The sequence below is a fragment of the Vulpes vulpes genome, chromosome X (assembly GCF_048418805.1).
Source record: "Vulpes vulpes isolate BD-2025 chromosome X, VulVul3, whole genome shotgun sequence".
NCBI lineage: Eukaryota > Metazoa > Chordata > Mammalia > Carnivora > Canidae > Vulpes > Vulpes vulpes.
In genome coordinates this window covers 71050434-71063225 of record NC_132796.1, presented here as the reverse complement: position 1 = coordinate 71063225, position 12792 = coordinate 71050434, and the positions used below count along the sequence as shown (strand labels likewise).

At 40.3% G+C, this 12792-nt stretch overlaps 1 protein-coding gene across 2 annotated transcripts; it reads left to right on the top strand.

The window, feature by feature from the left end:
- The first annotated feature begins 5619 nt into the window (after positions 1 to 5619).
- Positions 5620 to 11592, top strand: TSPAN6 (tetraspanin 6). Of its 2 annotated transcripts, XM_026006570.2 has the most exons (9): positions 5726 to 5903; positions 6343 to 6359; positions 6916 to 7104; positions 7367 to 7441; positions 7997 to 8095; positions 8594 to 8728; positions 9126 to 9209; positions 10639 to 10744; positions 11382 to 11592. In XM_026006570.2, the coding sequence occupies exons 3-8, from the start codon at positions 7093 to 7095 to the stop codon at positions 10705 to 10707; spliced, it is 474 nt and encodes a 157-aa protein (XP_025862355.1). In that variant the 5' UTR covers positions 5726 to 5903; positions 6343 to 6359; positions 6916 to 7092; the 3' UTR covers positions 10708 to 10744; positions 11382 to 11592. The 2 variants fall into 2 exon arrangements, with proteins under 2 accessions (XP_025862354.1, XP_025862355.1); XM_026006569.2 differs by lacking the exon at positions 6343 to 6359 and having other exon boundaries at positions 5620 to 5903.
- Positions 11593 to 12792: the final 1200 nt, after the last annotated feature.

Below are 12792 nucleotides of genomic sequence, written 5' to 3'. Positions count from 1 at the left end.
AATAAGAGGGACAGCATCACTCTGAAGCACTGCAATGGGCAGTGTGAAGAGCTTATAGAAAATCAGGGGGCTAATTTCTAAAAAAACAGCATTTTTTTTTCAGTTCCCGCTACTATCTGTGGATAACATCCTATTAGACACTGTGGGGTATAAAGTTAAATAAATCACCTCTCTGTATGATTTGGTTGGAAAGAAAAGACAAAGACACACAAAGAGACCAACAACATCTATACATACAAACGCAAAGTTCTTAAAGTTCAGTACCATTTTCAATATCAAGACATTTAGTATGAAGTTCCTTAGCAGTCAATAAGATACAGTTTTAAGAAGTATTAGATACGCAAACTGACTTGCCTAGATAATATCTCAGGCAAGATCTCAGGCTTAACAAAACCAAACTAGAAACAACTTTTCTAGAATACTGACTATGGCAAATTGATACAAAATTGTGAATTCTAGTATCATTCAAGAGTATTTCTCATTTCTCTGTGTCCCCAATTATATATTATAAGCTTTTTTGAAGAAGGCAAGATCAGGGCTGGGAAGGAGGAAAGACATTCATGGAGAATCTGAAAGGAGTGGATGGAAAAAAAGTGAATGAAAACTAGACACAGAAGAGAATTTCAGAGAAAGGATTCTTGAAAAGGTATTAGAAAGTGAAAATGGGAAAGGCATCATGTGAATAAGAGATAAGATGTATTCTGAGTGAAATAGTTGATTTTTTTTAATGGTTCCTAAGACAGGGAGTAGTAATGTTCCAAGACATTAACCAGCAGCTCAACTTAATTGTTTTGTTTATGACAGGGTGATACTGGGATAGCTTAGGCATTTAGTTTATTTAATTTAATTAATCAAACCTCAAGTCAGTACTAAGTGGTTTAGTCTCACTAACTCACTAATCACTAAGTGGTTAGTCTTTGGTCCCAATTATGGCCAAAAGCTCAACAGGGATTGGCTGAGCACAAATGAACTCATGAATTGAGCATTGTGTCCTAGGGCACTGGGGAGAGTATAAAAGGAGGCGCAGGAGCCCTGCCACCCTGGCTCTTCAGTAGTTTCTGAACATGTAGATAGCAGGATGTAAGACAGGTAAGTAGAGAAGAAAGTAGGAAATATAGGTACTCTTGTAATTAAGGGTCTGAATTTGTGTGAGTGGTCAAACTATAAGCTCTGATACTAGAGAAAGAGGCATATATGGGCAGGGGTGGGGAGTCTGGATAAAGGGGACTGAGGAGCATTCTCATTGAGTTGAGGTTGGGATGTGCCTTAAGTAGAGAGTAGGAATTTTGAGTGAAATTGGAGACTGAGAAGGGAAGAGGGAACAGATCTTGTCTATCAAGAGATAATCATACTGGTTTATTGTGGAACAGAAAATTCACGTTGCAAAAGCAGTAGGAAATAAGCTGATATAATATTTGCTGGGGGAAGCATACTTTTAATGCCAAAGAACAACATTTAAACTTAATCTTGAAGGTTACAGGAAATTAATAGGGAAGGGACTGAAATCCGTACTAAATATTGAATGTAAAACAAACAGCAACAATATTTAAGGAAAATATTTTCCTTTTTCCTGCGTTTTCAGCATCAAACATGTTTTTGTGGTCAGAAAGAGGGAGGAAAATAGACTGAACCAGAAAAAGTATTGAACTCTCTACCTTGCACTCTGTGATGAGCAGGGTTACTTCTTAGGTGATTGGGCTATTTGAATGACGGTAAAGGTAAAACTCAACAAAAACCCAAAGTGCAAGGCAGAATTGGGGAAATCATTGAGGTTCTTGTGCCTCGGGGGCTTTGAAGAGCCCTTGTTTGTGGCTAAATGTCTGAATACAGCAGTCTTTGCTTGGGTTATTCCCAGCCAAGACAGCTGTTTATGCAATGGCAGCCATGTCTCACAGAGTGGGCCCTGTTTCTGGTGAGAGAAACAGGAGTTGGCAAAGCTTAGTCCTAGGCAAGTTAGCCTCTTTGAACCTGTTTTCTCATCTGTAACTTGAGGGTAGTAGTAGTCTTGACCTCATAATACGGGCTTTTGTGATGTATGCATGAGGTACCACCTGCCAAGCGCTTAGCAATGGTGGTTGGCACACAGTCAATGCTCAATATAACAATTTCTATCTATCTAGTTATATATATATATATAGATACAGATATTAGAATGTAATATCAATAATACAATTAAGTATTACAATATTAATACTTTAAAGAATAAATGTATCTTATGACCTAGAGAATTACTATTTACATTGCATTAGATGGGATTAGATGCCCCTTTGGTCTGGGTTTGGGCCCAGACCCAGACCTAAATTTGAAGTAAACTGAACTTCTGGGTTTAGGGGCATGGCGGGGGTGGGGTGGGGTACAAGGGTGGAGCAGGGTAGGAGATGGTGGTGCAAGGTGTTGTGTCTATAGGAATATTATATTCCATGTCAGCCTTTGGTTTAATTTGGCACTGACTGTTACTCAAACAAAGCAGCGTTGTAGTGGCAGAGGAAGGGAGAGGCGGAAAATCAACACATTCTTGGAAGTAAGATGTGGCTTTCGCTTTGACTGCTTAGTTTTTTCTCCAGCCGCAAAAATATTTCTTTGCTCTTGGGCTCACAACGAAAATCCCTTCCAGAACACCATACAAACCTAAGCTTCAGAGGAAGTTTCCATTTAAGATGATAAGGAGTTAGCAAGACTTCCTTTGATACTTATTTTAATATAAGAACCCCTCAGATAGTGTTATTTAGCCTAGGGGAAAAGCTTTGCATCTACTTAGAGACTCCCTCAACCTCATTTCCTGTAGTTATGGCATGTATGTTACTTTCAAAATTGACATCTGCTATATTTCCTGATAACCTTCCTTCAGTGTTTATAGATATATAGTTGTATCATTTACCCATTCTCTCCATGTGTCTATATGTTAGGCTTTTAAATTTATAGGAGAAAAGTTTAGTGTAAAGACTGTTGGTACGATATTCATTCTCTAGTAGTTGTTCTCTTGGACCTCAGACATCTGGCGTAATACTAGAGGAGCTGGTCCTAGGTCAATATTCGAAGTACAGGGAAACTCTGTGTGACTAAGTCAATGGAACTTTATTGTTTTCTGGTTCTATGGTATATGTTTAAAGCAAGGTTTCAAGCAAAGTTTGGGCATCACTATACAATACAATAGCATTACAGTAAATGCCCACTGTGATGTTAAGCTTGTGTCAATGATGATGTAAAGGACTGACTGCAAGGGAACTGATACTGTCTTCTATTCCCATTATTCAAGAAATAGTACACAGTCTCTGCCCTTGAAGAGCTTATGCTTTATTGAGAAACCAGGCCTTAAATCATACACTGTGCTGTAACATACACCAACCTGTTCATGATACATAACATGGAAACATATATGATTTAAAAGGAAAAAAATACACTTCTTACTTCAAATGCTATCCATAATTCACTAGGAATGTCCAATTGTTAACTTTCCTTAAGAGTTAACTTGTTTTTGGTTGAAATTTCAATGGTCTGTGTCTTACCACATGGATAAAGAAGCATACAGATCTATAGTATTGTTAGTGTTAGGTATCAACTCAGATTTCCTAGAAGTAACTATTTTTTCTCATAAGAATATATTTTTATGGAGGGAGCAAGAAAGTCTCCAGAGGAAGTTTCACCAAGTGTGTATTTTCCACTAAACAGAAAATTGAGTCTTGACACCCAATAGTGATCTTTCCTTTCTCCTTGATTACACCTGTACTGAATTTCTAGAAAGATGAATGCTAGGGATTGAACTAATGTCCCTGAGTAAAATGGGAGACCAGTATGCCTATATAGAACTTAATTAGTTCATTTGTATTTAATTTGTTTTGTAAATGTGTTTTGAACCTGATGAGATTAAAAAAAAAAAAAGACCTCCCTATTCTGAGGTTCTCATGAAAAGTACATTGACCTATTTAAATTGAGGGCAATTTGAATGGCTCATTTGGTCATTCTTGAAGCCTAAAAGGTGCCAGAAAGCAGGAACAGTGAGTATATATAATGTGTAGGCTCATTTCTTTTCTCCCCCTGCAACAATAGGCATAGGATTAACCTGTTTTGTATCAACAGCTCAAATACATGCACTTATTCTTGTGTGCTGAGCAAAGCACATGCACATGCATCCTGTATGAAACAGAGACGTTTCACAGATGTATCAAAGAACTTTAAATACCCCTTAAGGCTCTGTAATTTGTATAATCCAAATTTCATAGGTCTTTCAACTAACCCGAGACTTGCCTTCACATTTAACCTCTCTGAAAGTTAAGCCCCAAACAAAAAGTGCCTCAGCTTTTATCACCAATGTTTAGAAGACCATCAAGAGGCCTGTTTTTTTTATTCCACTTTACTGCAAAGATTGACTCAGGGCTGCCTCTAGACATATGGGACAGAAAACTTTTTGGTGATTCATTCCCACTCTGTAAGCAGTTTAACTCCTTAGGAACACATAATCTTTTTTTTTTTTTCTTATGATAGTCACACAGAGAGAGAGAGAGAGAGAGAGAGACACAGGCAGAGGAAGAAGCAGGCTCCATGCACGGGAAGCCCGACGTGGGATTCGATCCCGGGTCTCCAGGATCATGCCCTAGGCCAAAGGCAGGCGCCAAACTACTGCGCCACCCAGGGATCCCAGGAACACATAATCTTAAATTCTAGGAACGTCTCAGCCAATTGCGGGAACTTTAGGGGGATGGACAGCAACCCCACAACCCAAGCTTATATAGCTTGTGTAACAGGGGAGGGGATTGAAAAGCACAAAGATCTCTAGTTTTGGCTTTGCTGTTAGCTGTGTGACTTTAGGTTTCAGCCTCCTTGTGATCAGCTAGTTCTTGGTCTAACCCCCCACCCCTGAAATATACAGTGCCTTTCAGTTTTAACATTTAAAAGGGGGGCGTGTGTCACATTTACCTGGCATTCTCCATGGCACCTTGTCTTTTTAAAAGTTTGCAGATAATAGCCCAACTTACCTTCAGTATTAATTACTTTAGAACATTTTCCCTCAACGGTCCAATTGTTTACAGGATAAGGGAGGAAAAGATAATGAATTTTGCAAACTTCTGTAAGGAAATTGTCAAATTCATTAACAATCTTTCATACTTAGCTTTGGAGTTCTTTCAAGTGATTTCCCACAATCCATTCACTCTTAATGTCAACCCCCCACGACCTCGCATAAAACAATGTTCAAAAATTGAAAAGCCCAGAACAAATGAAAAAGAAATCAGCCTAGTTCCACCACTCAGGTAAATTTTACTCTTCCTCAGTTTTTGTCTAAAAACATGACTGTACGTGTCGCTTTGCAATCTGCTTTGTTTCTCTTTGGAAATATACTTCTTGGGGGCATTTAGCCATGTAATAAACTATTCTTAGGTCACTTTTAACCTCTTTTCCTTCTTTTCTTTCCCTCTAGGGCACCAGGGGCCGGCGAGGCCGAATCTCAGGGCGCTGCTGGCGCTACTGGTGATAGAACAATATGATCAAGTTATAAGAGCGGAAGAGACGTGGGGGGGAGGGAAAGATTCTTTCAGTGAAAAAATGAAGAAAGCTCCACTGGAAGATCTAAGGAATTTCCGACTCTCGAACCTCTGCACATAGTTTTCGGTAACCTTCAGCAGGGGGCGCTCGGAAATTGTCGTCACTTTCCGGACAGCCTCTCAGACTTTACCCTCTGGAAAGCGGTTCAGTGTTTCCGGCTTTTTCTCAGTTGTAGACGCTCGTGAGTTTCCGGCAGTTTCCGGGGAGACTCGGGGACTCTGCGTCTCCCTCGCTCCGCTCCGTGCGCCTGGTGCGGTGGGGCAGGGTCGTGGCTAGTCATGGCGTCCCCGTCTCGGAGACTGCAGACGAAACCAGTCATTACTTGTTTCAAGAGCGTCCTCTTGATCTACACTTTCATCTTCTGGGTGAGAGATGGAGCCCGGGGCCGGGAGGGGCTCCTGGGCTTGGGTGGGGGGTGTGACCCTGAGCAGAGGGCGCTCGGGTCGGGGAGCGAGGAGAGGGAGTGCGGGGCGGGGAGGGAGGCGCGGGTGGCCTCGGGGCGGCTCTGGCTCCTGCGATCCCGACGTCGGTCGGAGAGTGGCTGGGGCTCGAGCTCGGGCATCTTGCTCGCGCCGGGGTCGGGGTGCCGGACGACGGCAGCCAATGGGCTGTGCTGGGACACAGACGTGCTTAGGGTTCGAATTCGATGCTGGGCCGGGGGTGGGGGGGGGGCGGTACGAGGAAGGCAGTTAAACCCCCGTGCTCGCAGAGGGTGTCCCCAGCCGTTTGAGAGAGGCGACGCTTGGCCCGTCCCTCTGAGGGCTCACTCGCATAATAGTCTCTTTCTTTTCATTGCTTCATAAGCGGGGAGTGTTTCGCAGGTAAGTATGGTAATGGCTGCACGCCCGCCAGCCTATCCTCGGGCTGGCTTTTTATGGATTATCCCATTGTACGCTGTGCCCATCTCCGAAGTGGGGGGTGGGGTGTGGAGGGGGAAGTTTCTGGAACTCCTAGAGACACATTTTCCCTCCTCCAGGAAAGTTTTCTTCCTATGGCGGGAGTAAAGCAGTTAAATAAGTTATCCCTAGGACAGAATTGCCATGGACTTTGGTTTATACAAAACCAAAACCAAAACAAAACAACAAAACAAAACAGATGAAGTTTAAGAATTTTGTTAAGCCTTCTCTAGCAACTCCCTGGTTTTACCCTGGCTACCTGGGCTATCTAGTGGTCCAGCCGTGGGTTTATCAAGGCCTGCCCTTATGTGCAGATCTCCTTCCTCAATCCCTTGTCTCCCGTACTCCAGCCACAGCTCTGTGGCCACAGACTGCTAAATCAATTCTCACATCTATTGTTTCTTAAGTACCTGGTGGTTTGTGTTTTGAAGGTGCTGCTTTATACAGTGTATGACTTTCTATTCTCTGATTTCCCACATAGATCACTGGCCTAATCCTTCTTGCCGTTGGCATTTGGGGCAAGGTGAGCCTGGAGAATTATTTTTCCCTTTTAAATGAGAAGGCCACCAATGTCCCCTTCGTGCTCATTGGCACTGGCACTGTCATCATTCTTTTGGGCACCTTTGGCTGTTTTGCTACCTGCCGAGCTTGTGCATGGATGCTAAAACTGGTGAGTCCTTGTTTTCCTTAAAATTGATTCTTGATTTTAGAAAAAGTCTTCTATGTTATAGGGTTTGTTTCTTCAAACTGGCCACGGCCCTTTCTTCCCAAGTAACATTTCTGCTGTCAGTTCCCACTTTTGTTGTGTTTTCCCTGTCCTTTTTAATAAAGACATGCTGAACTGATTGAGCAGACTATTTTTTTTCTTTGACTGCCTTTGCAGCTGTGATGTGTCTTATTATGCTGACTTGGACTTTCTTTTTATCCCACAGTATGCAATGTTTCTGACTCTCATTTTTTTGGTTGAATTGGTCGCTGCCATCGTAGGATTTGTTTTCAGACATGAGGTAAACCTGAGTTTGGGAACCTTAATATGTTAAAATTTATTCTCCCAGAGAGAAAAACAGTTACTGTTTTTTAATTGTAATTGTACTGTAAACAGTTACAATTTTTAATAGTGCAGAAGTCACTTGAATTAGAAATTGAGGTTCCACTGCTAAAACTGGGGTTGGGAATCATTCAGTGAGCAGTGAAGGCTCCTCAGTGAGAGTGTTTTACAAAGTGGTGGTATAGTCTCCCAAAGAAAGGTTTTGTAGGAATCAAATTTGTACTTAATTTAAAGTAGAGAAAATTTAGCGGAGAGATATAGCAGTACAGAGCTGCCATTTGAATAAAAGCTCCCATAGCACTTAGAACTTGAGTGGTTATCATCTTTTATGTAATGTTTTGCTTAGTAATCCTCTCAGCTAGACTGTAGCCCATAGAGGACAGGATTAGACCATAGAAGTTAATTACCATACATGTTGCTGCTGTCAAACATGTTGGTCAGATGTGGGGATTTTTTATTTGACCTAGAAACCAAAAGAATCCTTATTTACTGGCATTGTATTTCTTTGCTGTAGATTAGGAACAGCTTTAAGAATAATTATGAGAAAACTTTAAAGCAGTATAACTCTACGGGAGATTATAGAAGCGATGCAGTAGACAAGATTCAAAATACGGTAAGTGGTCATAGGTGATAGCTTCTCAAGAGGGGGAACACATCCATATTCCCTTAGAGAAGAGGATAGGCCCCTGGCTAGTAGATGTTTTCCACTCGTATGATAATCTCATTATTACAGTCTTAGATCAGGAGAAAATATGTCTCTGGAAAGAAGTGTGGGATGATACTAAGTGACATATCTCCATTTTCTCCTAATCATTCTCCTCACATGTACACCTCTTCACTCCTCACTTACTTTGTGGACCAAATACTGCTAATACCAACTATAGCAGAAAAGTAAGTCCAGTCCAAAAGTGTTACACTTGGTATTAGAAAAAAGTGCTAATCTCTTGAATTATAATGCCAGTTGAGAACAAGCACACTAAAATACAAGGATAGAGATTACTGAGTTTAATAATCTTTTGAGAACACATTGCAATCTAAGATAATAGATTAAATGTTTGACTGTAAAGTTGTAATGTGAACTATAAATGGTTTTGTTGAATATATTTTTCAGTTACATTGTTGTGGTGTCACCGACTATAGAGATTGGAGGGATACTAATTATTACGCAGAAAAAGGATTTCCCAAGAGTTGCTGTAAACTTGAAAATTGTTCTCCACAGAGAGATGCAGATAAAGTAAACAATGAAGTAAGGAGCCTTTGAAATTTTTTTATTTGAAAATATTAACTGAATACAGAGTTGACTCAGTTTTTAATTTTTCCTCACAATAGATATAATCTGAAATAGGCAGAGCAGATATTGTTCTCATTGAATAAATGAGGAAACTGAAGCACAGACCACCTGTGACTTGAGTTCACACAACTAGCAAATAACACTTTTAAATGCATAATCCAAAAGGTGGAACTTCTGTTCTTCAAACTTCTGTTGAGACCATTGTGCTTGAAAGGAGATAGAACTTGTAAATTTTAATAAAATGATAATCAAAGGCTGTGGTAGCTAAAGCTCATCTTTTGGCAGAGATGTAAGATCCAAATGTTCATTATTGCTTGTGCTGTACTTAATATTGTTTTTCCTCTCCCATTAGGGTTGTTTTATAAAGGTGATGACCATTATAGAGTCAGAAATGGGAGTGGTTGCGGGAATTTCTTTTGGAGTTGCTTGCTTTCAGGTAAGTCCTTGTCGTTGGGAATGTCTCATCACTCTTGTTAGGTGTGAGCTAGAAGGTTTCCACTTTGAAGGCCTCAGGACATTTCCAGAGAAATGACATTTTCACAAACTTCCGGCTGATTTTATTTTTGTATATGAAACATATGTAGTCAGTCGTTTGTATTTGTTTTTGTTGCTGCTGTCAAACATGTTGGTCAGATGTGGCTTTGTTTTATTTGGGATGGGGTGTTTTGTTCTTTTCATTCCAATTTTTTGATGTCTTGGATCTTATGTTTTCCCACACTATTTCTCCCAATTAGACTTCTCGAAAGTCTAATTTTTATTGCCTGTTTACCTGCCCTCTTTTACCATGGCCAATCATGCCTTGAAACTACAAAAAAGCAAGACTTAGAATTATCTCCTAGTAATACATACCTGGTACACTCTTGGGTATGGCAGCTTTCCAGCATCCTAGTTCATTAATTAAAACATGGGATAGATGGGAACCTTGTTTTGCTGTGCAGTAAAGATTCTAACACATTATTCAGATTTTTTCTTTCTTGGGCTGCAGCTGCCTGATGAGTTCCATGTAAATTCTGACCTATAAAAACTTGGATCATATGACCCCACATTCAATATGGACCTGTTTTGTTGGGTACATGCTATGTTGTGGGTCAAATTGAATTTCCTGAATTGTGCTGCTTCTCACTGTAGCATGAAAAGTTTGTTTTGTGGCTCTTTACAATTTTTTTTTTAGGAGATGGGTTTTTTTTCCTATGTTAAACACCATGGAGATAAAACTAAAAGAATGGATATACTTCATTTTGACCTATGTAATTGGTTTTGGAAGTCTAATCTTAATATATTTCTAAAGCAGCAGGCACAGCTATGTCTCAATCTGCACTAAGAAAATAGCCACTAGCACCTTCGAAAAGTTCTAATTAAGTAAAATTAAAACTTCAGTTCCTTAGTACTCTGGCCCCATTTGAAGTGCCCAAAAGCCACATATGGCTAGTGGTGAGCTTCCTGGACAACACAGGTATTAGCGAACAAATTCATCATTGCCTCACTGCTCTAGAGCTTTTAGGGAAATCTTTGCTATGGTAGATGGAGATTTTACATGATGAGGTGCTTTTCTTCTAAGCCATGTCCTCTTTTTTTTCTTATCATGGACAGGTTATCTGATAAGTTTCCCCAAAACTTTTACGATATTTAGAATTCATCCTGATTGACTTCTGTCAGTGACAGTTGTGAAACTCCAGGTCATAGTAGTAGGAAAACTTTCCTTAGACTTTTTGAACGTGATCCAGGTACTGCAGAGTAGAACTTAAGGAAGGAAATTACTAGTGAATTTGAAGTGAAAGGAAAATAAGCCTGTGAGATCTTTAGGCTCTTTTGTGTGTGTGTGTGTGTGTGTGTGTTTAATTTTTGTTTGTCTATTTCATTTCTAGCTGGTTGGAATCTTTCTATCCTACTGCCTCTCTCACGCCATAACAAATAACCAGTATGAGATAGTGTAATCATCAAACCACGGGCTTACTATTGTTCAGCTTTAAGGTATGTTCATTTCAGTCCTCAGCTCTGTACTGGTGTTTACTTTTGCCTGTGCATGTGATGGGTGGACTGAGTGGGCCGAGGTCCTGTCGAGTGATGCATCCAAATCTTGTTGGCACGGTGTTAGCCCTGCATGGTTAGATCAGGTCCCTACATGTAAGGCATGGCTGCAAAAGGCAGAAGAGCCTTATGAGATTTGCCTACACATCAGTGTAAAGATCCCAAGTGGTAGGATCTAGATGAAACTTGGACCTAGATGGAAGAGAAGTGGAGAATCCTGAGAGTGACCTTACTGGTGAGGTTCCCCGGCAAGTACACTCTACTCCCGATAGTGGCATGTTCCCTCGTCTGCATTTACCACACTCCTCTGGTGGAACTAGTCTTAGAGCGATAAATGCATCTAGCCTAACCTGGAACCAGATGTGGGGAAAACACGTGTTTCAGTAGCTTTGGTATTAGAATGGGAAACCATGAGAACTGTCTCTGGCTGAATTAATAGGGTTGCCCTTCACATTTTAATTGAGCCACTGACAGGGGACCACCTGAAGGTCTTCATTAGTGAACTGGATGCTAATGGGTGCAAGCGAATACTTGTAAGTTGGGTTACAAGTCAATTAACTTTTTTTTCCTTCAATTTCAGGACATTTACATTCCCCCCTGTGAACTATGAGATTGCCTGGATGGAAGATTGCCTAATACTACTTACGATAGACCAAAAAATTCCATCAGTAATAGTCTGATTCAATCAAGACATTTGTGTAGGTCCACCTTTTGTCCCATTGGTGTTAATCATTGAAACCCCTGTATCACTGTGAAACACTGGAAGAGCTAATAAATTATAAATGAAGCAATACCATGTTCCTCTTGACTTTTATTTTTCAGAATAGCCCTGTAAATTTGCTATTTTAATGTAGTGTTATAAAGTGACCCCTCTGAATTTGCTTATTGATGTAGCGTGATAGAAAATGGACCCTTCTGAAATGGCCACTTCCCAGATGAATTAAAATTATTGCATAATTTGCATCAAGTTAAAATATTTTCAATAGTCTCTGTTCTGCTGATAGGCAGAGAGTCACATTGTATAATTTAATTCCGGCCAGCAGTTGGATGGTACTCATCATCAGAGTTGCTAGATGATGGAACAGTCCCTAACCTAAGGTACTCAAGACTAAAAGGCACTACCAATGTTCTGTGACACATCAGGTTACAGCACACTTACCCTTTACATTTCTTTGCCTCCAAATTATGGTGTTTATACTGTTGTTTATATTTTCCCCTGTTGTTTTGAAAGGTTCTCATTACTTAGTGGTGTTGGAATTACTGTATTTTCTTAGGAATTTAAAGCACTTCATTAGCTTTAGCTGCTGTTTCTTTATCAGGTTGATATGACTTAATTCTCAATACAGGGCTCCTGGGTGGCTCAGCAGGTTGGGTTTCTGCCTTTGGCTTGGGTTATGATCCCAGGATCCTGGGATCAAGCCCCATGTTGGTCTCCCTGCTCAGTGGGGGTCTGCTTCTGTCACTCCCTCTGCCCCTCCTCCTGCTCATGCTCTTTCTCTCTTTAAATATTTTTTAAAAATATGGTCAGCTTTAACAGTTTTGGTTTATGCGTTTGATTAAATACAAATCTTTTACACAATAAATATTGTAATAAACTTTTAGAAAATCTGCTGGGATTGTTTTCCATTGAGAAAGCTAAGCCCCACATTTCTACTTGAGGTACGGTTTTATTTTTTTATTTTATTTTATTTTATTTTATTTTATTTTATTTTATTTATTTATTTTTTTTAAAGATTTTATTTTATTTATTCATAGAGACAGAGAGAGAGAGAGAGAGAGAGAAGCAGAGACACAGGCAGAGGGTTCTCAGAAGCAGGCACCACGCAGAGAGCCTGACATGGGACTCGATCCCGGGTCTCCAGGATCACGCCCTGGGCTGCAGGCAGTGCTAAACCGCTGCACCACCGGGGCTGCCCCTATTTATTTTATTTTTTGATAGATTTTATTTTATTTATTCATGAGAGACTTAAAAGAGAGGCAGATACACAGGC

What these genes read in the sequence shown, in the direction of transcription:
- TSPAN6 (XM_026006569.2), top strand. Translation starts at nt 5,817, where the DNA reads ATGGCGTCCCCGTCTCGGAGACTGCAGACGAAACCAGTCATTACTTGT. An exon ending in GATTTGTTTTCAGACATGAG is followed by an intron (nt 7,442 to 7,996) that starts GTAAACCTGAGT and finishes TCTTTGCTGTAG; the next exon opens with ATTAGGAACAGCTTTAAGAA. An exon ending in CAGATAAAGTAAACAATGAA is followed by an intron (nt 8,729 to 9,125) that starts GTAAGGAGCCTT and finishes CTCTCCCATTAG; the next exon opens with GGTTGTTTTATAAAGGTGAT.